Below are 25,886 nucleotides of genomic sequence, written 5' to 3'. Positions count from 1 at the left end.
TTCTCCTTATCAATTATGCAACATTTTCGATTAGAAAATATCAGATATAACAAGTTAAGCTTATCTCCTTCACGTGCATTTCTCATGCTCGAATCTGCCTGTGTTTGTGTACACAGGGGATAAACATGGTTCATGCCTGAGTTTCCTTTGTCAATCTTCCAAACAAAATTTTACTTCGGCCAACATTTTGTTACCGTTATAGTAAGTCATAGAATTAGGGAACTCGAAAGACTAGAGATTAGAGATTGTACAATTAAATATGGCAAGTTGCATTACTAAATTGAGTATGAATAACGGATGCAAATTCTTAAACTATGAATAAACACGTGATTTCTGCGTTCTTTAAGTTTTGTATCGTACCTTCGCTCATAAAATATAACTAGTATTCTGGTATTCATAAACAACAGGAGTCAGAGAAGCTTTTCTTTACTATAAACCCAAAAGCAAACTCTTCAATTCCACTCACTCGTTAATTCTTAGCTCTCAATAACAATGGACGTTTCTTCCATCAATGCTTTATTCTTTCTTTCTTTACTCCTCTTATTCTCCTCATCCACAGCCAAAACTCATTCAAGACCTCGAGCTCTTCTTCTTCCAGTAACCAAAGATGCAGCCACTAAACAATACGTCACCGTTATTCGCCAAAGAACTCCTCTTGTCCCTGTCAAACTAACTATAGATCTTGGGCAAAGATTTTTATGGGTTGATTGCGAAAAGGGCTACGTAAGCTCATCCTATAAGCCCGTCCCTTGCGATTCTACCCCTTGCAAACGTTCCTTTTCAGGTGCATGTGCGGTGGGAAACAATCATAGTACTTGTGTCCATGACCCTTATAATCCTTTTATTCACACCAGCACTGGTGGTGAACTTGCTCAAGATGTTGTTTCACTCCAATCAACCGATGGCTCGAATCCTGGCCGTTTTATTGGTTCAGCGCGGCCAGGAGTAGTTTTCGGTTGTGGCGCTACGTTTCTGTTAGAAGGCCTTGCCAATGGAGTCAAAGGGATAGCTGGACTTGGAAATGGCTTCATTGGACTTCCTTCTCAACTCGCTGATGCTTTCCATCTTGATCGAAAATTCGCTATTTGCTTGAGTTCTTCCACAACTTCTAAAGGAGTTATATTTTTCGGAAACAGTCCTTATGTTTTTCTCCCAGATATTGATGTTTCCAAGAGACTTGTTTATACGCCTCTTCTTAAGAACCCTGTTAGTACTTCCGGGTCTTATTTTAGAGGGGAACCTTCAATGGAATACTTTATTGGAGTCAAATCCATTAAAATTAATGGTAATGTTGTTCCAATTAACACAACATTGTTGACAATCGCCAAAAATGGTATTGGAGGAACCAAAATCAGCACTGTTGATCCTTACACAAAATTGGAGACTTCGATTTACAATGCTTTTACAAAGGCGTTTGTGAAATCGCTTGCTAAGGTTGCAAGGGTGAAATCTGTGGCTCCTTTTAGAGTGTGTTATAATAGCACGAGTTTGGGAAGCACTCGTGTTGGTCCTGGTGTTCCACCAATTGAACTGGTTTTGGGAAGCAATAAAGATGCTAAATCTTGGACTATTTGGGGTGTGAATTCAATGGTGGTTGTGAATAATGAGGTGCTCTGTCTTGGATTTGTGGATGGCGGATTTGAACCTACCACCTCTATAGTCATCGGAGCTCATCAAATTGAAGACAACCTTTTGCAATTTGACATTGCTAACAAAAGGATGGGCTTTAGTTCTTCACTCTTGTTTAGCCGAACAACATGTGCCAACTTCAATCTTACATCCAAGGCTTGATGATCTTCCCAAAAACAAGTGCGCCATTTGGGAATTTTAGATCTAATAAGTACTACGAGTATTTAGTCTTCTGTCAAAGGGTGGATCGAGTTTGTCCAAAATATATGATTCGATCCAAAATAAATCATTTTGTTGCTGTGTGTCTAATGGTCAATCGCCAAATGAATGTTTACATGTCTTGAGTAGATTTACTTTGCTGATGAAGGACTATAATTTCTTGTTGAGAAATGAGAATATTAATTGGTGTTGTTGAACAATAAACTGATAGTGTGGAGTGCCAGAAATGGCCAAGGTACATGTTTTTAATACAGTCTTGTCATATGAATTTTTTTGTTTAATACCAACATAGCATTTTATTCATCTCTTAAAAAGGTTACAGTTGAATTGAAGGAGCTGTTCTAGTAACAACCACCTTAATCTCTCTTGAAAGGTAACAAAGGCTACCTTTAATACAAAAATGAGAGGTAAATACATGTGTGTGGATACATAGAGTGTTCATCGTTAATCAAAGAACTGTATCCTATCTATTAACGCAATCAACAAGCAGCTTGGAGTCAAAGACTAAAGAGAATGCCGTAATAAGATGACCTCCCTTATCTCTAACAACACTACCCCCTCCACAATTGTCATTTTTGCAGTTTCCATCTGATGAATATAGCATCTTTGAAGATGATCAAGCTGTTCAACAGTTCAATCAATCTCATATTTCCACTGGAGCACACAGAATCATGTTGAATTTGTGGGACCTACCTAAATAAAAAAGTAAAAAAAAGAAACAAAAATGATTGGAGAAAATATGGGCGGCGTGTCTATGTTCTAATTTACAAATTGTGGCTTGTTGGAGACTCCATTTCTCTCTTTGAAACACACCAAAAAACGAGAGAGAACCATATAGCAGTTAGAGTAATCCACGTATAATAGTTTATGAGGTAAATAGTGAGTGGAGTAATATCGTAGTGAGATACTTAAAATAAAAAGTGTTATTTCTTTTAAAGTTGTAGTATTCTCTTGACACTATCAAGTTGTAATATTATAGTGCTATTATATTGCTCCGCTCGGATATTGTATTTTACCCCATTAAAAGATTTGGTATCGTTGCTACTCTTTTGTGTTATTATTATTTACCGTTGATATTATTTCTGGGCAGGATATTATTTTTTCCAACAACGTGGTATCAGATCCATGGCGAATAATTGTTCGTTGTCTTTTCAGTACTCCCGTCTCATAAAAGATAATTATGAGAAATGGTATCTACGCATGAAAGTCATTCTTAGCTCCCATGATGTATGAAAAATTGTAGACAGAGGGTATGCAAAACCCGATAATGAGAAAGCTCTGCCTCAAAATAAAAAAGATATCTTGGCAAAGACAAGGAAGAAGGATCAACAAGCTCTCACGCTCATCCATCAATGTTTGGATGATGTCATGTTTGAGAAGATGGCCGATGCTACCACCTTAAAGGAATCTTGGGAGATTTTACAAAATTCTCTCCGAGGAGTTGATAAAGCGAGAAAGGTAAAACTTCAAACTCTAAATGATTTTGAAGTTTTAAAAATGAAAGAATCTGATTGTATTTCAGATTATTGTTCAAAAGTGAAGGTTGTTATGAATCAACTAAGAAGATACGGTTATGGACAAAGAGGAGGTAGAGGACGCGGCTACTATCAAAAAAATAATGGACAAAGGTATGACAAATCAAAAATTGAATATTATAATTGTCATAAATTTGACAGTGACTTTTGGGAATGCCGTAGCAATGTTGAAGAGAAAGCTAAACTTATTGAGAATAAGAAAGAAAAAAATGAGTCAACATTGTTGTTGGCACTCAAGGAAGAAGACGGAAGATTATAACTCATGATATTTAGATAATGGAGCAAACAAGCATATGTGTGGATGCAAAGACAAGTTTGTGGAGATAAATAAGATGGTGAGAGGTAATGTGTCATTTGGAGATACCTCAAAGATTCAAATCGAAGGGATATGTACGATTATAATCTCTTATAAAGATGGTGGCCATAAGTTAATTCAAGATGTTTATTATGTGCCAAATTAAAAAGTAATATTTTGAGTTTGGGACAACTTCTTGAAAAGGTATATGATATACACATGAAAAATATGCATCTTTGGCTTAGAGATTCAGGTGGAATTCTAATTGTTAAAGTGCATATGGCAAAGAATAGATAGTTTTCTCTGAATTTTAAGATAATTGATGCAAAGTGTTTGAAGGCTAATGTGCAAGATGAATCCTAGTGTTGGCATATGCGCTTTGGCCACTTGAATTTTGAAGCGCTCAAATCAATAGGAGAAAAGAACATAGTGCATGTGATACCATCAATCAACTATCACAATCAATTGTGTGAAGCTTGTCTTCTTGGAATACATGCAAGGAGGAGTTTTCCGAAGGAGTCCATGTCAGGAGCAACCTAGCCACTCCAACTCGTTCACACTGATGTGTGTGGGCCAATCAATCCACCTTCCTTTGGTAAAAAAAAATACTTTTTGCTATTCATCGATGAATTTAGTAGAAAGACTTGGGTTTATTTCTTGAACCAAATATCTAAAGCTTTTGTTGCTTTTAAAATTTTTAAAGTACTTGTGAAAAAAGAAAGTGGCTATGAAATAAAAGCTTTAAGGTCTGATAGAGGAGGTGAATTCACTTCAAACGAATTTAATGACTTTTGTCAATCTCATCGCCCTCTAACGGTACCTTATTCACCCCAACAAAATAAAGTTGCAGAGAGAAAGAATCGAAAGAGTCTTAGTATGGTTCGATGTATGTTGAAAGCTAAATGTATGCCCAAGAAATTTTGGGCCAAAGCTGTTTCTCGTGTAGCTTATTTGACCAACAGGTCTCCACAGGAAATGTTACAGATCAAACTCCTCAAGAAGTATGGAGTGGAAGAAAGCCAAGTGTCAAGAATTTGAGAATATTTGGGAGCATAGCCTATGCTCATATCCCACAGCAAGGGAGGGAGAGCAAAGCTTGACGATCGAAGTGTCAAGCTTGTGTGTGTTGGCTATGATACGAGTTCAAAAGGCTACAAGTTATACAACCTAAGCAGCAGCAAGGTGGTGGTGAGTCATGATGTTGAATTTGATGGAGAATTGGCATGGAATTGGGAGGCTCAAGAAGAACCTTCATATGATTTTCTTCCATACTTTGGTGATGAAGAAGAATCAGAGACTGTAGAACATGCACAAGATACAACTCCACCTCCTTCACCAACTAATATTTCATCTCCTTCTTCTCAATAAATTTCAAATGAACAACCGTAAAGGATGAGGAGTATTCAAAAGTTCTATGATAACACATAAGAAGTTACTAGTTTTAATTTTTTATATTGTCTCTTTGCTGATAGTGAACCAATGAACTTTGATGAATCTGTTACAAACAAAAGGTGGAGATAAGCCATGAAAGAGGAGATCTATTCAATAGAGAAGAACAACACTTGGGAATTAACAACTCTTCCCAAGGGTCATCAAGCAATTAAAGTAAAATAGGTATATAAGACAAAGAAGAATATTTATGGACAAGCGGAGAGATACAAGGAACGACTTGTGGCTAAAGGCTACAAGCAAAGGCAAGGCATTGACTATGAAGAAGTCTATGCACCTGTTGCCCGCATGGAGACGATTCGTTTGTTGATCTCCTTGGCAGCGCAAATGAAGTGGAAGCTCCATCAACTAGACGTCAAGTCAGCCTTCTTGAATATCTATCTTGAAGAAGAAGTCTATGTTGAACAACCATTGGGTTTTGTGATAAAAAATCATGACGATAAAGTGTTGTAGTTGAATAAAAATTTATATGGATTGAAGCAAGCTCCACGAGCATGGAATAGTAGTATCGACAAGTATTTTCAAGACAACAGAGTTACTCGTTGTCTCCATGAATATGCTCTTTACCTTAAAGTTCATACTAATGGAGATATCTTGATTGTTTATTTTTATGTTGATGATCTTATTTTTATGGGTAATAACCCAAGCTTGTTTAAAACTTTCAAGAAAGATATGTCCCGTGAGTTCGAGATGACGGACATAGGGCTCATGTCATACTACTTGGGCCTAGAAGTGAAGCAGATAAAGGGATGGAATTTTTATCTCTCAAGAAAGTTATAGAAAAGAGATATTGAAGAAGTTCAACATGATCGATTGTAACCCTGTGAACATACCGATGGAGAGTGGGACAAAATTGTCCAAGTTTGATGAAGGCGAAAAACTGAATCCCACATTTTTCAAAAGTCTTGTGGGAAGTTGGAGGTACTTGACTTGTACCAGGTCAAATATACTCTTTGCAATTGGAGCAGTAAGCCGCTTAATGGGAGCTCCTATCTCCACTCATTTGAAAGTCGCTAGAAGAATTCTTCGCTACCTAAAAGGTACGATACACTTTGGGATATTTTATTCTTCTTCTAGTGATTTCAACCCAATGGAATTTTGTGATAGTGATTATGCGGGAGATATTGATGATAGAAAAGCACAACCGATTTTGTATTTTTCTTGGGTGATTCTGTTATTACTTGGAGTTCAAAGAAATAGTCCATAGTCACTCTCTCGACTTGTGAAGTCGAATATTTGCAGCAACATCATGTACCTATCATGCTATTTGGATGAGAACATTATTGAAGGAGCTCAATTTACCACAAATTGAAGCTACAAAGATTTGTATTGACAACAAATCAACACAGGCACTCGCGAAGAATCTAGTATATCATGATCGAAGCAAGCATATAGATATAAGGTATCACTTCATGAAAGAATGCATTGCCAAGAAGGAAGTTGAGCTCAAATATGTGAAGTCTCGTGATCAAGCCGTGGATATCTTTACAAAGCATTTCAAGTTTGAATATTTTCAGAGATTGAGATCAAGTCTTGGAATGAAAAAGAAAAATCAAAATTAAGAGAGAGATTTGTGGGGCATACCTAAATAAATAAAGTAAAAAAAATGATTGGAGGAAATTGCGGCTATGAGCGGCGTGTTTATGTTCTAATTTACAAGTTGCAACAAGTCACAAAACTTGTTTTGGCCGATGGCAATTTGCACTGCAAATTACAAAGAATAAACCATTCTGATTGGTCCAACGGTTGGCAAGTCTTTCTATAAATAGCAAGCTCCAATTCTCTCTTGAAACACACCAAAAAACGAGAGAAGCAGATAGCAGTGAGAGTAATCCACAGATAGTAGTCTGTAAGATAAATGGTGAGTTGGAGTAATATCGTAGTGAGTTGCTTAAAGTAAAGAGTATTATTTCTTTTGAAGTTGTAGTAGTCTCTTGACACTACCAAGTTGTAATATTATAGTGGTATTATATTGCTCCGCTCAGAGGCGGAGTTAGGATTTCAAACTTATGGGTTCGGGATTCTAATCGTTAAAAGTTAGTGGGTTCTAAATTAATCATTTATACATATTCAATGGATTTTGTAAGACAAATATAGGGTTCGAATCAAAGTTACTGGGTTCAGCCGAACCCGGTCACGACACTCTACCTCCGCCACTGGCTCCGCTCGAGCATTGTATTTTACCCCGTTAAAAGATTTGGTATCGTTGTTACTCTTTTGTGTTATTATTATTTACCGTGGATATTATTCTTGGGTGGAATATTATTTTTCCTACATAATTTAATAGTTGAGTAGTGCTAATTGAGCTAATTGGGGAGCACTTGTCCAAAAATAACATAAAAAAATTAGAGAAGAAAGAAAAAATATGCATAACTGACATGGTCACTCACCATCCTCTACTTACTAACCGGTCGCTGTGTTTTTTCTCGTATATTAATATTTTAGTAAAAAGTAAAATTTAAAATCTACCAGCTAGGACTTATTATTTTGTTTAGGTCCATCAATCTCCTTATTCAGTAAGGATATGCATCACGTGTCAATTGCCGTCCAAAATCTCCCCAATTTAGGTTCATCATTCTCCTTATAAAGTTTCGAACGCTTTGAATTTTGACTAAAAATACCTTCAAACAGATAAAAGAAAAGAGTTTGAAAGAAATTAAACTAATAAACTTATGTAATAAATTCAAAATCAGCACGTTGAGAGAAGTGTTTATAATTTTGTTTTACCTTCTGAACTTAGCAAAAGTTTAGATTAACATTCAAGTTAACTCGCTAGATCTAGCAGTAAGCACGTGAAAGTTTTAGCGTTTCAATAGCATGGACTCTAGGAAGCAGAGCTGTCATCTTCAAATGAAAATAGAACATGATCCCTGTGATTGAAAAGGTTAGGCCCTTAAAATTTCTGTTGAGATTATCACGTAATTCAATAAGGTATCAGAAATTTTGAGTTCAGCATCTCGATTAATCAATATAAACAAAAAAAATACGTTAGGCCGCAAAACAAAAAAAATAAAAAAGTCGACATGTGAGAAGGCATGTAAAGAACTTAATTAAATAAAGCTGTACTCATTCTAAAAGTTTAATTTCTTTTAATAAAGTGATCAGGCTATTCAGTAAGGCTCATTTAATTTGTCCAGCTAATAGCAGCAGTCTAAACTTGTTTCAATTATAATCTGAACGAAAAATGGTCTGATATGTGTCCGTCTACTGTTAAAAATTATCTAGAATTGTCTCCGTTATACTATTGGTTCAGACTCCGCTGTCGAAGCACATATACCCCCAACAGACGGACTGGACACGTGGCAATCATCCAAGTCATTTGGTCTTAAATTAAAAGCGACCCGCCCTATTAGCCGGTACCCATAACCCAACCCTCTGTTCTCGGTAAGGAAATGCCATGGAGAAAACTGGAAACACTTCAACCATGGAAATTCCTCCACCACAAATTAATGCGATAGTCTTGGCAAAGTAAAATCCGAGACATAGTAATATAACAATGTGCCTAAGTAGACTATCAAGATGCCCGTCAAAGTATAAAAAGAAGATCTTCTGCCCTCGAAATGTGATTTTTACAATTAATGGTCCTGATGGAGAAGAGACTATAAGTGCAGCTTGAAATTCTCCCGTTTTAAACCACCACTCCAATGAGTAACATATAATTCATTTAAATAACAACCAAGTTGGCTTATCGAGCAACAGATTAATCGATTATCCAAAATTAGCCTTTTTTCAGAATCTTGACCCCGTATGCCTCTGATGGAGCAAAGAGATCAGCAATGAAATGCTCCACTATGTCAAATCCGTTTGCAAAAGCCTTGGTAAACAATGAGAACCACTAGAAATAATGAAATGTGACGTCATCAAATTTTGGCTATCGTTTGTCAAAATCTTGACAAGGTTATTTGAAGAATTTCATGTAAAACTGTGTTGTCTGCAGCAGGATAGTCGGGAACTGATGGCTGGAATTATTAGTGGTTGCTATGGTTTGTCAATGGAAATTCAACTAGGATAATTATTTACCTTCAAAATCGGATAACAATTGAATTTGTTAGTGGTTTAAAGGATATGCGGATTAACTCGATACTGAACGATAAATTAGATTGCAATTAAAATAAATAATGATAAATTAACTGCAAATCATACGAATCAGATGATTTCAGCCTAGGCAAGCTGACCACCCTCAAGTTGAATGTACTTTGATTGACACCAAGATACCAAAGAATAAGAATTTAGAGGATAACGATAATGTATTGATTATGAGTGTATGATACAATGTGTTTCATGAATTGTGAGGACCCTTTATATATTAGAGGAACCTACTTTTAAGGTATTATTCTATTATTCCATAAAAGGTAAAAATGTACTTGATTTGTTAACCGTTGGTCCATTTTCTGGTATGTTCCGAGATTTTTGCCGTAATGCCCAGTTAGTTGCGGAAATTTCGTACCCCTGTCGGATAAGCTGGCAATATATTCCTTGAGACCGTTATGACCAGGATCGGTTATGACCTCAATAAACTCGAAGGCAAATCTGGTGGTTCCGATGGCTAATTTGGTAAGGCAGGGACCGATCTCTAGGATTTTATCACCATCTCTCGATCCCAAATTGTCATGTTGGATGCTCGGTCAAATCCTGAGTTCGATTTTACCCGTATACAGATAGTCCCCTCATTTTTCGGAGAGTAAATGACGAGAGACGATGTGAGCTCCCGATTTCCTCTTCGATAAATCATGACGTAAGCGACAAAATTATGATGTAAGCGATAAGAATAGTTGAAACGTCCCATCGGTCTAGTCTTCTAGGTATTAAATATGTGTTAGTTAACGGTCGGCCACACCAAGACGTGTACCGTCATTTGGAAAACTATAAATACCCTCTCACCTATTCATTTGAACTTTACATTCAAACTTTTTGTTCTTGTGCTTTAAGAAACTTCATCACTCTCACTCTCTGATTTTCTAGCTTACATTCAAACTTCTTCCCTTCTGGTTTTCTGTAAACTTCCGTAAAAGTTGCTCATCTATCAATCATACCTTCTCTTTCATTAACATCTCCCTTTCTCCACTTTTTTTTCACTAAAAGCAATGTCAAAAACTTCAAAATATGTTCCCCAAAAAGAAATTCCCTCTGCTTCGCGATCGGTTATTGAAAAAAATATTTTGTCTGGCGCTGCCGAGGAACCAACACCGGAACCTTCTCTGCAAATGTTTGTCCCTACGGGGTGCCCAACTGGAGCTGATTTCAAGGTCGAAAAAACCTCCTCGGTACAGGGCCGGTGTGAACCGGTCTCGAAATATATATGCTCGGTCACCGATAGTGTCCTTGCCAAGGTCAAGGAAGATTGTAACTGGGCTGATAAATACGTAGTGATCCCCACACCCAAGGAAGCAATTACTACCCACGTGGAGGATTTTTTAAGTGTTTACACTTACCCCTTCACGCTGGGTCCCTTAGATCCGGTCATCATTGCCTTTTGTAAGAGATACGAGGTGACCCTCGGTCAAATACATCCTTCGTTATGGAGGATAGTAATTCTGATCCGCTTCTTCGTGAGCAAGATCAAGGGGTGTCCCTTCACCATCGATCATCTTATGCGTTTGTATAGCCCCCGACTTTATCGAAGTGTCCTGATTAAGCTTGCCCGTCGGGCCAGTAAAGCTCCATTTTTCAGCATCAATGAAGATCGGGACCGAGGCTGATTGGGTCATTTTGTCTGAGTGAAGACCTCAAATTTGATCCCAACCGAGCATATGCCATTTTCTGAAAAGTGGAATATGAAACGTAAGTATAATATCGCTTTTAAGATTTTGTTCGTTGCTCTTTTCTTTTCCTCCCCTCTCATCTATATTTTGTGATGTGGTACAGTTGTTGCTCGGATGCCGGGCGTGGTTCCTCGACTCAAGGAATGGGTCGAGGGCATTGTAAAACAAAGGCTTTATTCCGAGTTTGTGGCGCAAGCTCTCAAAGGGCCGATAGGAGGCTTGTTCCCATGGTAAGAGTTTTCTCAAGTGACTTTGATTTCCCTTTCGCGCTATCGCTTTCTGACTTGCTTTTACTTCGTTTTGGCAAGTATACCAAAAGATGTCAAGATGAGGCCTCCATCCGGTAAAGATGATATCTTCACCGAGCCCCCTGCTTCGGGACAGGATAAAGAAAAGAAAAGAAAAAAGGCTCTGAGTTCTCCGGACCCTAAGAAAAAGAGGCCAAGGAAAAGATTGGCGCGTAAACCCAAGGGAAGCACAAGTGGTCAAGCACTATCCCCGGACTCACTCTATCGATTGAGAGATGAGTCCGAGGGGGAAGGAGAAGCCTTAGATCTGATGCCCAGTATGCCGTTGCTGCCCGAAGGGCATGGGGCCTTCGAACCAAGGGGAGGCGAGGCCGATTTTAATCACGTCGGGGAGGCCGAGGTAGAGGCAGGAACTGAGGCTTCCCGAGACGCAAAAAAAGCCTCGCAGGAAGCACTCGGCCCGATAGAGATTGCCGAGTCATCCTCGTTCACAGAGTCGATGTTTAACAAGGCCCAAGTTGCAAAAGAACGCCCCATCGAGGAGGCCCATAAATCAAACAACCCCTTCCGTGTTGTTTTCGACGGTGTGGATTCAACGACCAGATGTATATATACTTCGTGAGGCGTTCTTGATTCTTGATTGACGTGAATCTTGAGAGATTACAAACCCAAAAGAGTTGATCCTTGAAACAAATTATAAATTGATTCTTTCCAAGAATAAAGTCAAGTTTTCTTTGATCTTCTTTGACTTGTGGCCTTGACAAGCTTTTCTTCCACTAGGCAGATCTTCCCGTTACTTGAGTGATTGATGATGGATCCCCTGATTTCGGGCTTTAACGATCTCCAACTTAAAGCTTTGCAATCATGTTTTCCTTTATTTTTGGGACCTTCCTATAATAGCTTCCGTCAATCTTCTATCAAATCATTGATTGATTCTTCCGGATTTCCGTTGCTTCTTCCTTTTTCATCTCTAATCATTGATATCTTTTCCTTTCCTTTGCTTCTGGAGCTCCCGTTGATAGATTGTTTCCTTAATCCATACTTGAATGATAGGGAATCTTGATTCCTTTGTTTTATCCCTTGTGATCATGCAACAACTGTAATATATTATTTTTTATCATTGAAACTCATATTTAACAAAGTGAGTCTACAAGACAAACATTATTCACCAACAACACAGATCACCTCTAATGTTTATGGGAAAAAAGCAGTGGAAATAATGCCGTTCTTCATTCATAAAAATAGCTCATACGTACTTCCCCTGGTTTCTGTTTTTCTCATAAATTCCAATTTATAATTGGAAGAAAGAAAGTAATGGATTAAATTATTGGTTTCCCAATTAGTTCTTTGTTTTTTCTAATTACTTAACTTTTCTCAACTTTTTCTTGGTACCAAAACCCGTTCTGAAGGGGTTCTATTTAAACATGTTTAACGGGCCGGGTTGACCCGATTTCGGACCGGTCCAAACCGGTATTAAACCGGACCAGTCCGGACCGGTAGTAGGAAACCGGGTAGGAATGGGTTTTGGGGGTAAGGGATTGGGATGTTTACATTTTTCTTACCGATCAAACCCGATCAAGGAAAATCACTGTTGAACCGGTTAATCGGACTGGCTCGGACCGGTTCAATGGCTATTTTCTGAATTTGTTTTTTAAATTCATTTGACCGTTGGCAACGGTCAGTTTCCAATTTGACCGTTGCCCAACGGATATTTTGCAAGAATAGCCCTTTTTGGGCAATTTTTTTAAACAATAACACTTTTAATAATAATTAATTTAGCCCTTTAAAAAACTATAAATACACACCCTCTCTTCTTCATTTCTTTACTCATCTCTCATTTCTCAAACTCAAATTCTCAATTGTCATTCTCTCATTCTTCACCTAAATTACAATAAACCATTTGGCTCTCATTGTTTTTGAATTTAATTTATCATATTATTTGAAGTTTGAACTTTGAACAATTGACGTTTCTTCATGGTAATATTGGAGTTGCAAAAATTATCAAGTGTTTAATTTATTGCGGAATTTGGTGTACTCTCTCCTACTCTTTCTCCTATTTACTATTTTATTTGCATATTTAATTTTTGTTAGTAGTTAAATTTTCACAATATGTTTAATGCTGCAAAAGAGTGTGTAATAAGGTTGCTAATCGGGGTAATCGGAAAAAAAAAAAGAAGGTACTACTTCAACATCTAGTAGTAATTTAAATGACTCTATACATGTTTCTGAAACATCACCTGATAATAATATAGATTATGGACGATTACAGGAAGATTTCGATATAGAAGATAATAAATTAGAAATTGAATATGAGACACCACTTACTTGGAGTTGGTAGCAGGGAAGGTGGTCGTGGCGCTAGTAGTAGACCACATGTGGACCCGACTACTAATCGGAGCAAAAGAAGTAAAGTTTGGAAATATTTTTACGAAAAAGAATTCTGATAAAGTTAGATGCAAACTTTGTAAAGATAATTTTAAACATAAGACTAGAGGAAGTTTAGGGGGGACTGGAATACTTAGTAGACATATGAAAATTACTCATCCTATTGTCACACCCCTTTTTCTACCCGCAAAATAATATTATGTGGATTAAATAATTTTTCCAATTAAAGTGACAAAATTGAGTAGGGATTATTTTACAGAGTTGCCACTTGGAATTAATTTTGTTGGTGTTCCAAGTCACCTTTTATTTGAATCCTAATCAAAGAAAGATTTGACTCTATTATTATTAGTATGCGAAAACAAAGTCCGGATAAGGAATTTTGTTAACCGGGGAGAAGGTGTAAGGCATTCCCCGAATCCGTGGTTCTAGCACGGTCGCTTTTATTGACTAAAATTTGGCTTGAATTATTTTTGGATAAAGTGTGTATTATTTGCCTTAAGTTACTATTGTCTAGTACCGCTTAATAATTAATAATTTTGGCCTAGGAGCGTCCAAGCACACAAGGTCCTTATTTGATTATATGTATTAACACAAAGAACGTGTCGGTACACATGGTTTAAATATAATTAATATTGAAGAGTCAAGGAGCGGGAATGTACACATGACTACTTTATTAAAAAAAAATATATATCGACCAAGGACCGTGTATAAACACATGGTCTACATCTCAAACGTGCCTAAAATTGCCTATCGCTTAAATTAATTAAAAAGCGCTTCTTTTTATTTATTACTTGTTCGACTGGAAAAAAAAAAATTTATTATTAAAAATAATTTCTCACTAATGCAAGATATTAAACCCGGGTAAGCTTATGTTAAACTTTCATGGTATTAGGCCACTTATTTTATTTAACAAAAGACAATTTATTGATTTTAAAGAAAATGCCCATCTTACTTTCTATTGTCATTGGGCCTACAAAATTTAGCTTACTTGGCCCATATTACTTAAGAGCCTCGATGACCAAGACAACACAAAATAACAAGTATTCTTCTAAGCCCAAATTACTTCTTACATTGATGTCCAAACTAAAAATTATTTTTTCATAAAAAAAAATTACATGCTAATTATTATCTTTTATCTTCTTAATCAACTATTTCTTAAGGATTAACATAATATTTCTACTCATCTACACCAACATGGCACTAATCAAACTACACTCATTAACAACATAAAAACCACGACTAAATATAAAAACTACAAAAAACGATAATACTTTAATGCTAAAGAGAAGAACTATATTAAGTATAACATTATGTTGACTATAATTCAAAGCATCAAAATATTTGAAGCTAGAAGTCTTTCTTAGATAATTATACATGAACCATGAAAATAACTCACGGAAAAGAGCCCAAACTAAACAAACATGGTTAAAAGTGGGGTCTTTATCTTTTCCTTAAACTAAGTAATCTTAATAGAATGCAATTTCAATCATATATATAAAGAAAAAAATGATAATTTAGCTAATCTTTAACAGATTTACATGATAATAACACTAATATAACATTCATCTTGAAACAAAATAAGATCTAATATGTTCCATCAACCAAAACGGGATCAAATCCTTCTTATTATCATCAAGAATCTGCAATATAAGAATTTGAAAGTTACCTGATTTGTAGAATAATAAAATACAGCAGTGCAGCAACAAAAACTCAGCAGCAAATACAATAGAAACAGCAGCAACTCAAGTGTTAAGACAACCCAGAAAACTCAACAAAAATGCTTGAAACTGGTAGCTATCAACTTCACAAATTGTCTAAGGGATCTTTCTATTTTTCTCAAGGTTTTTGCACTCAAATAATCCTCACAAAACTCTGAAATTTCAGCTTGTTATATGTATTAAGCTGCTGATTTTTCTCAAAGATATATGTCTTTAAGCAACTCTCCAAGATGTGTCTCAGTATAAGATAGAGTGTGTCCTTTTCAGTGAGTCCAGATCTCCATTCTAAGTGTAAGAGAGTCTCTTTTATAGGAGAAAAGCAGCCCTTTCAATAGGCAAATAAAGTTAGATTTTTGGACAGATTTTAGTTCACCAAAAATCTGTCCCAAAGACTGACTTTGTGTGCTAAACACTGTTCAAGGTCTGTCCCAAAGGTGAAAGGACAACCTGAAAATCTGTTGTGTCAGAAGCAAGGAGAAAAAATATTCTTTCAGCCACCCTACTAGTAAAAGTAAGCTACTATTACCCTATTTTGTGATAAAATAAACTAAACTTCAGATTTTAACCATCAACAACAAACTACTTGCTCAACACAAATCAAACTGGGACAACTATGAACTAACAAAGCATGGACGAGACTAAAAATGTAATTGAACTAAGTATTAAAACCAACTTGATGGGAATGAATTCGATTTGTGCAAACTAATTACTAAACAAACAACTAAATTCACAAACTAATGCTCAAAACAGAACGAGCATCGTTAACAATCGGACAACAACTAACAACAACTAAATAATCGACTAACTAAGTGAAGGATTTAACTAATACACTAAAGATCATATTTAAATCAATAACGAATCTAACAAACCACTAAACTAAATAGAGATAGCTAATTAAATAAACCTAACTTGAAACTCTAATTAACAAGAAATAACCAAAACAGAAAAATAAATAAATAAAAAAAATCAGAAACTAATCTACTAAATATTAAAAAAAAATCAAAAATTAATTAAAGAGATTACGATTATACCTAACAAGTATGCTTGAAGTCGTTCGAATCACGAGAAGACGCCGGAGATGCTAAAAGACGACTACCCGACTCTGAAACGCATGTTTCTTTTGGGTAGATGCTAGAACGAAATGCGTTTCAGCATCTCGCCAAAAGAAACGAGTATCTTTGAGTCGAAAAATAGCTAAAATGGGGGTTCGGGGCGTTTTGGCGGCGGTGAGGCGGTGGAGCCGTGGCGGCGGCGAGGAGCGGGCCGGCAGCGACGGGATTTTGGGGGTGAAATGGGTAGGAAAATGTAGGTCTCGTGGAGCTCTATCCATTCATGTATGTGTTGTAGGGTGGTGTTGGCCGGAGCTTCAAGAATTTGGACCAAAAAGTGGTGGCTAAAGTTTCTTAGATCTAAAATTCAAGGAGTTTGAGGGTTTTTGGAAGGAATTGGTTTGGAGATATGGGAAGAGGCGGTTGTGGAGATTATATGGTGTTAATTTGGAGGTGGTCCGTCGCCGGTGGGTGATTTCCGGCGGCGGCGGCGGAGAGAAGAGAGAGAGAAGAGAGAAAGAGTTATGGGGGAAATGAGGGAATTTTTCAGATTTTTGAGGCTTTAAATACCTCTTGAGAGATCAAATATGGACCATTAGATCAAGGGGTGATCAATGGGTGAGATTTGATCTTGGGTCACTTAATGAAACGATGTAGTTTTGAGGCAAAACTACGTCGTTCCGGACCCTTTCAAAGGCAACCCCTTATCTTGCACTTTTGGCCACTTTCTCTTTCAAATTTGGCCCAATTTCTTTCTTAATCCTACTTATTAAACTAAATTTATGCAAACAAATAAATTAATTAGTTATTCAAATGATCAATTAACTAACTTATTCAAATGATCAATTAACTAGATTAATTCACCAATTGAATAGTTAGTTAATTCCTAAAATGCACAAATAAAGAAAGAACTATTTTTTGGTATTTTTATGATAAAAATATGCAATCAAAGACACAAAAAATGGGAAATATAATTAAAGCAACAAAACACTAATGAATTTAGGAGGTGTTAAAATAGTATAAAAATTAGATATTCACACCTATAGAATGGGACTCTGATTTAGATGAAAATCAAGGAACTCTAAACCCTAGATATGATAAAATGAAGGATCGTGAGGAGTTAGTAAAAATTATTGCTTTGGGTTGTATGCCTTTTTCTTTTGCTTCTTCATCTGACTATGTATATTCAAAGGATTTATAATCCATTATTTAAAGGTATCCCTAGAAGTACTCGTAGATCTGATATCTTTAGACTTCATGGACAATATCAGATATACATACATTATTTGTTTGACCACCTTCCTTGTAGATGGCCAAGAAGTTCATATTGATTAATAAAAACTTACTAAGGCAATGCAAAACCTTTGAATGTAAATTTTAATTTACAAGTTTGAAATAAAAAAAGAACTTGCAAATTATAAGTGCAATTTTTTTTCATCTTCATTGTATTCTATTATCTTAAATTGTTAATGAAATATTCAAATATAAGGATTTTAAAGCTTTTGCATCCTTTATTCAAACACTCTTTTTATAAGATTATTTTTTTTAAATAATTTTACTTTATCTTAATATAAATTATGGTAGCTATACAAAATTTTTTTTAAAAAAATCAACAAACCCGGCCCGGCCCCTTTGGCCCGTAACCGTTCCGGTTTATTAAATGACCAGATGGGCCCGCACCCGGTAAACCCGGTTGGAAAAAACCGGTACCGGACCGGACCGGCCCCTGTCACCTTTAGTTCTACTTACACTTGCTGAAATAGTTGAGATACTCCATACTTCCACCGTTAATTATAAGTTTTCGATTGGAAGTTTGAGAGTGGAAAATTACTTGGTTAGAGGATATCTTAACCTCTTAGTCGGGCTTGTAAGTTTTGAATACCAAATTCCTCTAAAAAAAAAAAAAGAAAAAAAAAAAAGAAGAAGCTCTTAATCCACACACAAACTAAATCCAAATTACCCTGTAGGTATTGATTAAAATAGATCCAGGAAACTATTGACTTCAAGCTGACTTGTGATTTCTATTCATACAGGTAAGCAGAGTGGAAAGAGATAGGGATGCAAAATGAACAAAGTAATGTGCAGCATTCTCTAAATATTGAAATTATAAGTCACTTGTAATATTTTGATAATTGTTACCTTATTGAAGTCTAAATTAGAAAAGAACATTTAGTTGGTGAAAACGTTAAAGTGGTAGCAACTAACCACTAAACAATAATGGGCTGTGGTGAATCCAAGATTTAAACTCTATGAGTTCAAGATATAAGGTTTTTAGAATTGAACCCGTTATATTTTTAAAGTTATGAGTTCATATCTATTATTTTTGTAATTTTAATAAATTTTTGTACATAAATTTTTGTTCCGCGTCAAAAATTATGAATTCAATTGAACCCATAACTAAGTACACTACATCCGCCACCGGTCTTTAGATGACAATATTCAAATATTCTTGTATTTCTTTTGATATCCTCATTCTACAATACTTTTGCTGGTTACGAAAAACAATTGTGGATCAGGGGCAACTACGCTTCATGATATTCAAGGAGGAATTCTTATTTTATGAACTAATTTTAATTAGCAGACAATGTTAGTTCATACCTAAAATTAGGGGTGTACATAAGTCGGGTTGGTTTGAATTTTTCAATTACCAAATCAAACCAATGGTGTCAGATTTTACTACTAGAAATTCGGCAAAAACCGACAACGGTCGACCGACCAATTTTGGTCGGTCAAAGAACCGGCCAAAAAACCGATCAAAGTTGGTCGGTTTTTCAAAATATTTTATTTTTTAAATTTTTTTTTACGAAACTGACCAACTTTGATCGGTTTTCTTTGGCGCAAAAATGCGGAAAATTATTTTTGAGTCCCGCGAAATTTAATTTTCAAGAAACCGACCAACTTTGGTCGGTTTTTCATTTAAAATAAATTAAAATTAATATTAAAAAACCGACCGAAATCGGTCGGTTAATTCGGCCGGTCAGTTTTAAAAAACCGACCGAATTCGGTTGGTAATTTTATTTTTTAATAAAACCGACCAATTTTGGTCGGTTATTTTCGTGCGAAAATACAATTAAAGAGTATAAACGAAATAAAAGACAGTCTTAAAATAAAATGCACTAATGGTCTAGTGGTAGAATAGTATTCTGCCACAGTACAGACCTCGGTTCGATTCTCAGATGGTGCATTTTTTAATTACATAATTAAAATACACATCAGCTTTGATCGGTTTTTTCGGCAATTGTTTTTTTTAATTTAGTTGACCGACCAAAGTTGGTCGGTAATTTCCAACCAACTTTGGTTGGTATGCCCTTCCGACCTTCAAAATACCGACCACACGTTATTGGTCGCATTTTGGACTGTTATTGGCCATTACCGACCAACTTTGGTCAGTTTTTTTGGACGTTTTTTTCCGAATTTCTAGTAGTGTTTTTAAATCTATAAACCAAACCAAACCAAACCAAACCAATAAAGTCGGGATTTTCCATCTCAGTCTTTCACGGTTTTTTTTTTGGGTTTTTTTCGGATTTTCGGAGTTTTTCCCGATAAAGTCTTCATAGTACAAGATATGTAACTTGTGCTCCAAATATTTCTTTAGTCCTAACAAGATACTACTATATAATATATTTTTCAAAAAAATAACATAATAATATATATAAGATAAATCATAGCATTATACTAAAACTAGTTAATTTACTCGCGCTTCGCGCGATCATAAAAAGCTAAAACATATCTAAATCAGTAATGACATATAACAGAAAATCAATCTCTACTAATAAAAAATTTCTTTCACGATTTTACTATAAACTATTAAAATGGATAATGACATATGAGAATTGGTAAAATTACATTAACCGTGAAAAATCTTTTACACAATTAATAGTTAAATTTTAATCTTTACTCACTTAAAAACGAAAGATCTAACTTCAGATAAAATACCTCGCCCTTCGTCTAATTGAAGTGAATCCTTCATAGTACTATAATACTCTACTATTTAAGACACGAAAAGAATGCTTTAAATAACAACTTAAAAATTTAAGAATAATGAATCCAATTTTTGTCTTACTAAAATAGTATATAGGAAAAGGGAAAAAGAAAAAGGAGATGATTATTTAAAAAGCTTTTACACATATAGAGTAGAATGTTCCCTAGCTAAACAAATTTATTTGTTGTTTACTGCTCCCTCCGTTTCAATTGATGTGAATCTATTTCTTTTCTAGTTCGTGCTAAAAAGAATGATCACTTTCTTTATTTGGAAACAATTTACCTTTATGCAATGATTTATAGCCACACAAAATATATGTGCCTCATTTTACACCACAAGTTCAAAAGTCTTCTCTCTTTTTTTAAACTCCGTACCCACTCAAATGAGTTCACATAAATTGAAACGGAGGGAGTATATCATACTATTAGGGGTGTTCATAAAAATTCGAAAAACCGAACCAAACCGAAAACCGAACCAAACCGGCTAAAAAAATCGATACTTTTTGGTTTTGGTTTAAAATTTTAAAATCCAATTAAATTTGGTTTGGCTTTGGTTTTAATAAAAAAATAACCGAAAAAACCGAATCAGACCGACTATAAAAGTAGTTATATAAATTTATTATTACACCTATATATATGTATATTTTTATATAAAGTTTCTGAAATTTTATGGTACATATTAGTCATTTGTATTTTTAGTCTAGTTCTTTGCTATTATAATAATCTAATTCTTTGCATTCTAGTTTGATTGGTAGTTTTATTTTGCTAAGTACAAGAATTTATTTCATGTTAAAAATAATCGATTTTTAATTGAGTACTTAAATTATTTATCACTATTTGAGTCAATTATCATCAATATATCTTGGTAAATGATAGATTTCTCAAAGAGCAATTAGTTTGATAGTGTTACGTTGAAAATATAGTAGCCGAAATATGCGTTTGGTAGTGTATGTCTCATATTTAAGAAAAAACTGATAAATAACCGAAAAAATCGAAAAATCGAGAAAAACCGAATCTATAAAAAATCAATTTAATTAATTTAATTTAGTTCTAATATTTGAAAAAACGACTTACCTGGTGCATGTGCTGCTATTGGTGGTGCTTCTTTTGCTTTGGTTAATATGGCTTCACTAATCTCAGCCTCTACCTCAAGTTTTTTATCCTTGTATTCATTTTAATTGTCGCAAAAGTAAAGTCATGTAAAGCATTGTGGCCCCCAATAAATGTTATTACAGGTTAAAGATTTAGCTTTCAAATTAGATTCAGCCGCAATACAGTTTTTCTTTTTTATTTTATTTTTATACTGAAAATGGGTTATATTAGTATTATATGGAATAACCACTTTCATGTTGAGCATAATATCAACGCTTTGGTTATCATACCATGCAGCAAATGCAATTTTTTAATGAATATGACTTTGGATAATTTCAACGACTGCCAGACCATATTAAGCAAGAACCATAAACAGAAATGACCATTTGTCTCAGAATTTTATTAATAATAAAAGCTATAGTTATAACATTTATAGCAGCAAAAATTTACACAGCAGAAATTAAGTATATGACACAAACAACTTTATTTTAATGCACCTCATATGTATAAAAGCTGACTTATAACTATATTACATTTGAAACTCTTATTAAGCTAGTCATGAATCATTCAAATTCTCTTTCTAATATAAGTATAAAGGAAACAAAAGATCTTCTTTACAGCCCAAAAAGGTTTCAGGGCTCCCCATAATCCGAGCAGAGGTGGCTACCATAATAAAACCCATTGAACTCACAATAATAATTGGTTCATGAGTTTTTTGTTGAACTTACTTCCTAAATATCGACCAAATGGAGCAACAGTCATACTCTTAGCCTCTCGGTCAAAAGATAAGTCGCATTTGATGTTTCTATAAACCCTCCGATCACAAACAGATTTGAGTGCGAAATTCCAATAGCACCTAAATTCAAATGGCCAAAATGACATGGTTGATAGTAATATATTAAGCAACACAATATGACATGACAATTTACTGGAATTCACACAAGCAATAGATTAAATATGGGAGAAATGGTTTGAAAAAAATAAATAAATAAATAAATAAATATATATATATACACACACACTGCAAAGAAATCTTATGGCAAGATAAAATTTAATATCATGTACACATCTAAAGTAGAAATTAGTGAGGAAGAACTTTGACATCTTAGCCTTCAGGGGCGGACCCACATGGAGTCAAGAGGGTTCATATGAACCTACTTCGTCAAAAAATAATACCGTGTATGTATGCATATTTTTTGTCTTCGAAAACGTAATGGTATAAAGATTATTTTGAACCCACTTTAAACAAGTAAATCGCCTAGCCTGCTGGTAAAGAGGGTTCAAATGTGTTCAAATTTTCCACATGATCCTGAGTTCAAAACCAGTCAGTTGCATATATGCCCTCTATTTTTGATTTTTTTAATATAGGTCTCTTTTCCCATAAAACAACGTCGTTTATGTCTTTTTAAAATATCCCCCAATTCTCCAAATCAGAAAACGATCAGAATCTTTAATCCCAAGCCCTTCAGTGCCTCTCCCCCTCTCTCTCTCTCTCTCAATTTCAAAGAGAATCGCTTCCATAGTCACCACTCACCTCCTCTGTTAGCCCCTGCCGAGAAGGTCATCTCCCTCAAAGACAAAGGGCTTCATCTTGGTATCTAACTAAAAGTTCAGGTGATCAATAACAATAAGAACCAATTCTAGTTTTCTAATTTCTAGTATTTATTCCTCTTTTGCATAAAGATTTAATCCCAATAAATTTTCTTCACCTCTATATGCTTTCTTCTCTTTGTTGTAGTTCAATTTCAAAGAACATTGCTTCATAGAGGTCTCCTCCAGTAGCCATAAGCCACTGCCGCTTCTCGAATCTCGTTGGGTCGCCTCTCTCCGTCTCTCGCCGTCAGCCCGTCAGTTGTCACTATCAGGTTTCTCACTTGCTTATATTGCAGATTTTTGTAATTTATGCTTTGGAAAAAAATTCAGATTGTTTTAATGGGTTTTGGCTGAGAAACTCAATTTCAATTTGAGATATAATGGAAAATGGGGAAAGGTGAGAAATTGAGAGTAATAAACTTGCTTATATTGAGAAGTAAAAGACAAAGACAATGAATAGATCTTGATTCTTTACCGGCTGATCCAAAGGAGAGAATACCCATTAAATATTATCATCCAAATGAGCGTGATGAGATTAGAAGAGAATATCTCCGAAGAGGTCCTTACCAACCCCGATATCATAAGTTTCCTCAAAGAGATTTTTCGAACTTAAAGCGTCGTTTCAATCCTAAATAGTTTGATGAATATCGTAATTGGTTGGAGTACAGTGTGATAGAAGATGCAACTTATTGTTAGTGTTGTTACTTATTTCAAGATGAAGACATTCATCAAGGTGGAGGCGATGTATTTTCAAGTTTAGGATTTAAGAGTTGGCAAAAAAAGAAGAGATTCAATATTCATGTTGATAAGTCGAGCAGTATTCATAATCATGCAAAAAGAAAATGTGAAGATCTATTAAAACAAAAACAGTCAATTCAACCTTTATTTGATAGGCAATCCAGTCAAACCAAGCTCGAATACAAAATTCGCTTGAAGGCTTCAATTGAGGTTATGAGACTCCTATTGAATCAAGGATTGGCATTCCGTGGACATCGTGAAGATGAATTATCATTAAACAAGGGTAAATTTCTTGAGATTCTTTCATGGTATGCAGAGAGGTGCGATAAAATCCGTGATCTTGTGTTGAAAAAGGCTCCAAAGAATGATCAATTGACCTCTCATAAAATTCAAAAAGACATTATCATTGCATGTAAAATTGAAATAGTTAAAACAATTATGGACGATCTAAATGGAGACTTTTTTGCATTGCTAGTTGATGAATCATGTGATGTATCACGCAAAGAGCAAGTAGTTATTGTCTTGCGATATGTTAATATATGTGGATCTGTGGTGGAGCATTTTATTGGGATCACTCATGTTCGTAATACTAGTACTTTATGTTTAAAGAAAGCAATTGTTGATTACCTTGCTCAACATTCTTTGAGTTTATCTTACGTGCGTGGACAATGCTATGATGGAGCAAGCAACATACAAGGGGATTTACGTGGCCTCAAAACTTTGATTCAACAAGAAAGTAAATCTGCTTATTCCATTCATTGTTTTGCACACCAACTTCAATTGACTCTTGTTGCGGTATCCAAAAAGTGTCTTGAAGTGGAAGAACTTGTATTGTTGGTTTCTAATGTATTGAATATAGTGGGAGGTTCTTTTAAACATATGGATGATCTTCGAGAATCTCAAGCAGAAAAAGTTCAAGAGGCATTAGACATGGGTGAACTTGAAACGGATAGGGGTTTGAATCAAGAACTTGGTCTTGCAAGAGCTGCCGATACTCGTTGGGGTTCGCATTACAAATCTTTTAAGAACTTTATTTTTATGTTTGGCTCAATTATTGATGTTCTTAATACTATCGTTGTTGATGCCCGAACTTTAGAAGAAAGAGCTAAGGCAAAGGGATATCTTAGCACTTGTCAAACATTTGAGGTTGCTTTCATGTTGCACCTAATGAGAGGTGTTTTGGGGATTACAAATGAGCTTAATACATCCTTACAAAAAAAAAAGGAGCAAGATATTGCAAATGCTATTCTACTTGTTGAAGTGGCAAAGAAACGATTGCAAAAGCTAAGAGAAGAAGAATGTAATTCACTTATTGATAAGGTGTCTGCATTTTGTGTTAAGTATAATATTTTGATACCAAACTTTGATGACTTCTATGTTAACGCCGGAAGATCTCGACGTAAAGTTACTGATTATACTATTTTACATCACTATCGTGTTGATATATTTTTTAAGATTATTGATTGGCAAGTTCAAGAACTCAATGCTCGTTTTAATGAGGTGACAACGAACTTGCTAGTTGGAGTAGCTTGCTTAAATCCAGTTGATTCATTTTCCAGTTTTGACATAAACAAGATATTGATGATGGCTGAATTGTATCCTGACGATTTTGATGAGAATATAATGGTTACGCTCAAGAATCAACTTGAAACTTATATTGTTGATATTCGTAATGTTGATGAAAGGTTCTCAAATCTACAAGGACTTGTTGATCTTTCTGAAACACTAGTTAAGACAAAGAAGCATTTGAATTATCCATTTGTGTTTCGCCTTGTAAAATTTGCTTTGCTTCTACCAGTTGCCACTGCTACAGTTGAAAGAACTTTCTCGGTGATGAAGTTGATCAAGAGTGAATTGCGAAATCGAATGAATGACGAATTCATGAGCGGTTATTTGGTACCTTATGTAGAAAGAAAAATATTTAACACCATTTATGATGAGACTATTATGAATACGTTTCAGGAAATGAAAACTCGTAGAGGACAGTTGTAATAATATATTTTATTAATATATAGTTTTTGTTGACCTCTTTGTATATTTGCTTCTTTGCATTTTGAACCCGCTTGATAAAAATTCTGGGTCCGCCACTGTTAGCCTTAACATAATAGTAGTAATATACCGAGCACAGCTAGAGAGAAAATTGTAGAGACCAGGAGAAAACGAAGTCTACTACCACCAATAATTCTCAGCCGT

At 35.2% G+C, this 25,886-nt stretch overlaps 2 protein-coding genes across 2 annotated transcripts; both read left to right on the top strand.

The window, feature by feature from the left end:
* The first annotated feature begins 387 nt into the window (after positions 1-387).
* On the top strand, positions 388-2,116 carry LOC104093773 (probable aspartic proteinase GIP2). Its single transcript, XM_009599588.4, has one exon. The coding sequence runs from the start codon at positions 493-495 to the stop codon at positions 1,789-1,791; it is 1,299 nt and encodes a 432-aa protein (XP_009597883.1). The 5' UTR covers positions 388-492; the 3' UTR covers positions 1,792-2,116.
* A 14,323-nt stretch (positions 2,117-16,439) lies between these two features.
* LOC104093775 (uncharacterized) lies at positions 16,440-25,685 on the top strand. Its single transcript, XM_009599591.2, has 4 exons — positions 16,440-16,574; positions 23,101-23,257; positions 23,416-23,514; positions 23,671-25,685. Exons 1-4 carry the CDS (start codon positions 16,440-16,442, stop codon positions 25,683-25,685), a joined length of 2,406 nt encoding a protein of 801 aa, XP_009597886.2.
* Positions 25,686-25,886: the final 201 nt, after the last annotated feature.

This window comes from Nicotiana tomentosiformis, chromosome 9 (genome assembly GCF_000390325.3).
Source record: "Nicotiana tomentosiformis chromosome 9, ASM39032v3, whole genome shotgun sequence".
Lineage (NCBI taxonomy): Eukaryota > Viridiplantae > Streptophyta > Magnoliopsida > Solanales > Solanaceae > Nicotiana > Nicotiana tomentosiformis.
The sequence above is the reverse complement of the archived record's forward strand: the minus strand, read 5'-3'. Positions and strand labels throughout refer to the sequence as shown.

Bases quoted from the DNA above. Each gene is read 5' to 3' on its own strand.
- LOC104093773 (XM_009599588.4), top strand. From the start codon at position 493: ATGGACGTTTCTTCCATCAATGCTTTATTCTTTCTTTCTTTACTCCTC.
- LOC104093775 (XM_009599591.2), top strand. From the start codon at position 16,440: ATGGGGGTTCGGGGCGTTTTGGCGGCGGTGAGGCGGTGGAGCCGTGGC. The intron at 16,575-23,100 runs GTATGTGTTGTA...TCTTTGTTGTAG, and splicing joins GTGGAGCTCTATCCATTCAT to TTCAATTTCAAAGAACATTG. The intron at 23,515-23,670 runs GTCCTTACCAAC...ACTTATTTCAAG, and splicing joins AAGAGAATATCTCCGAAGAG to ATGAAGACATTCATCAAGGT.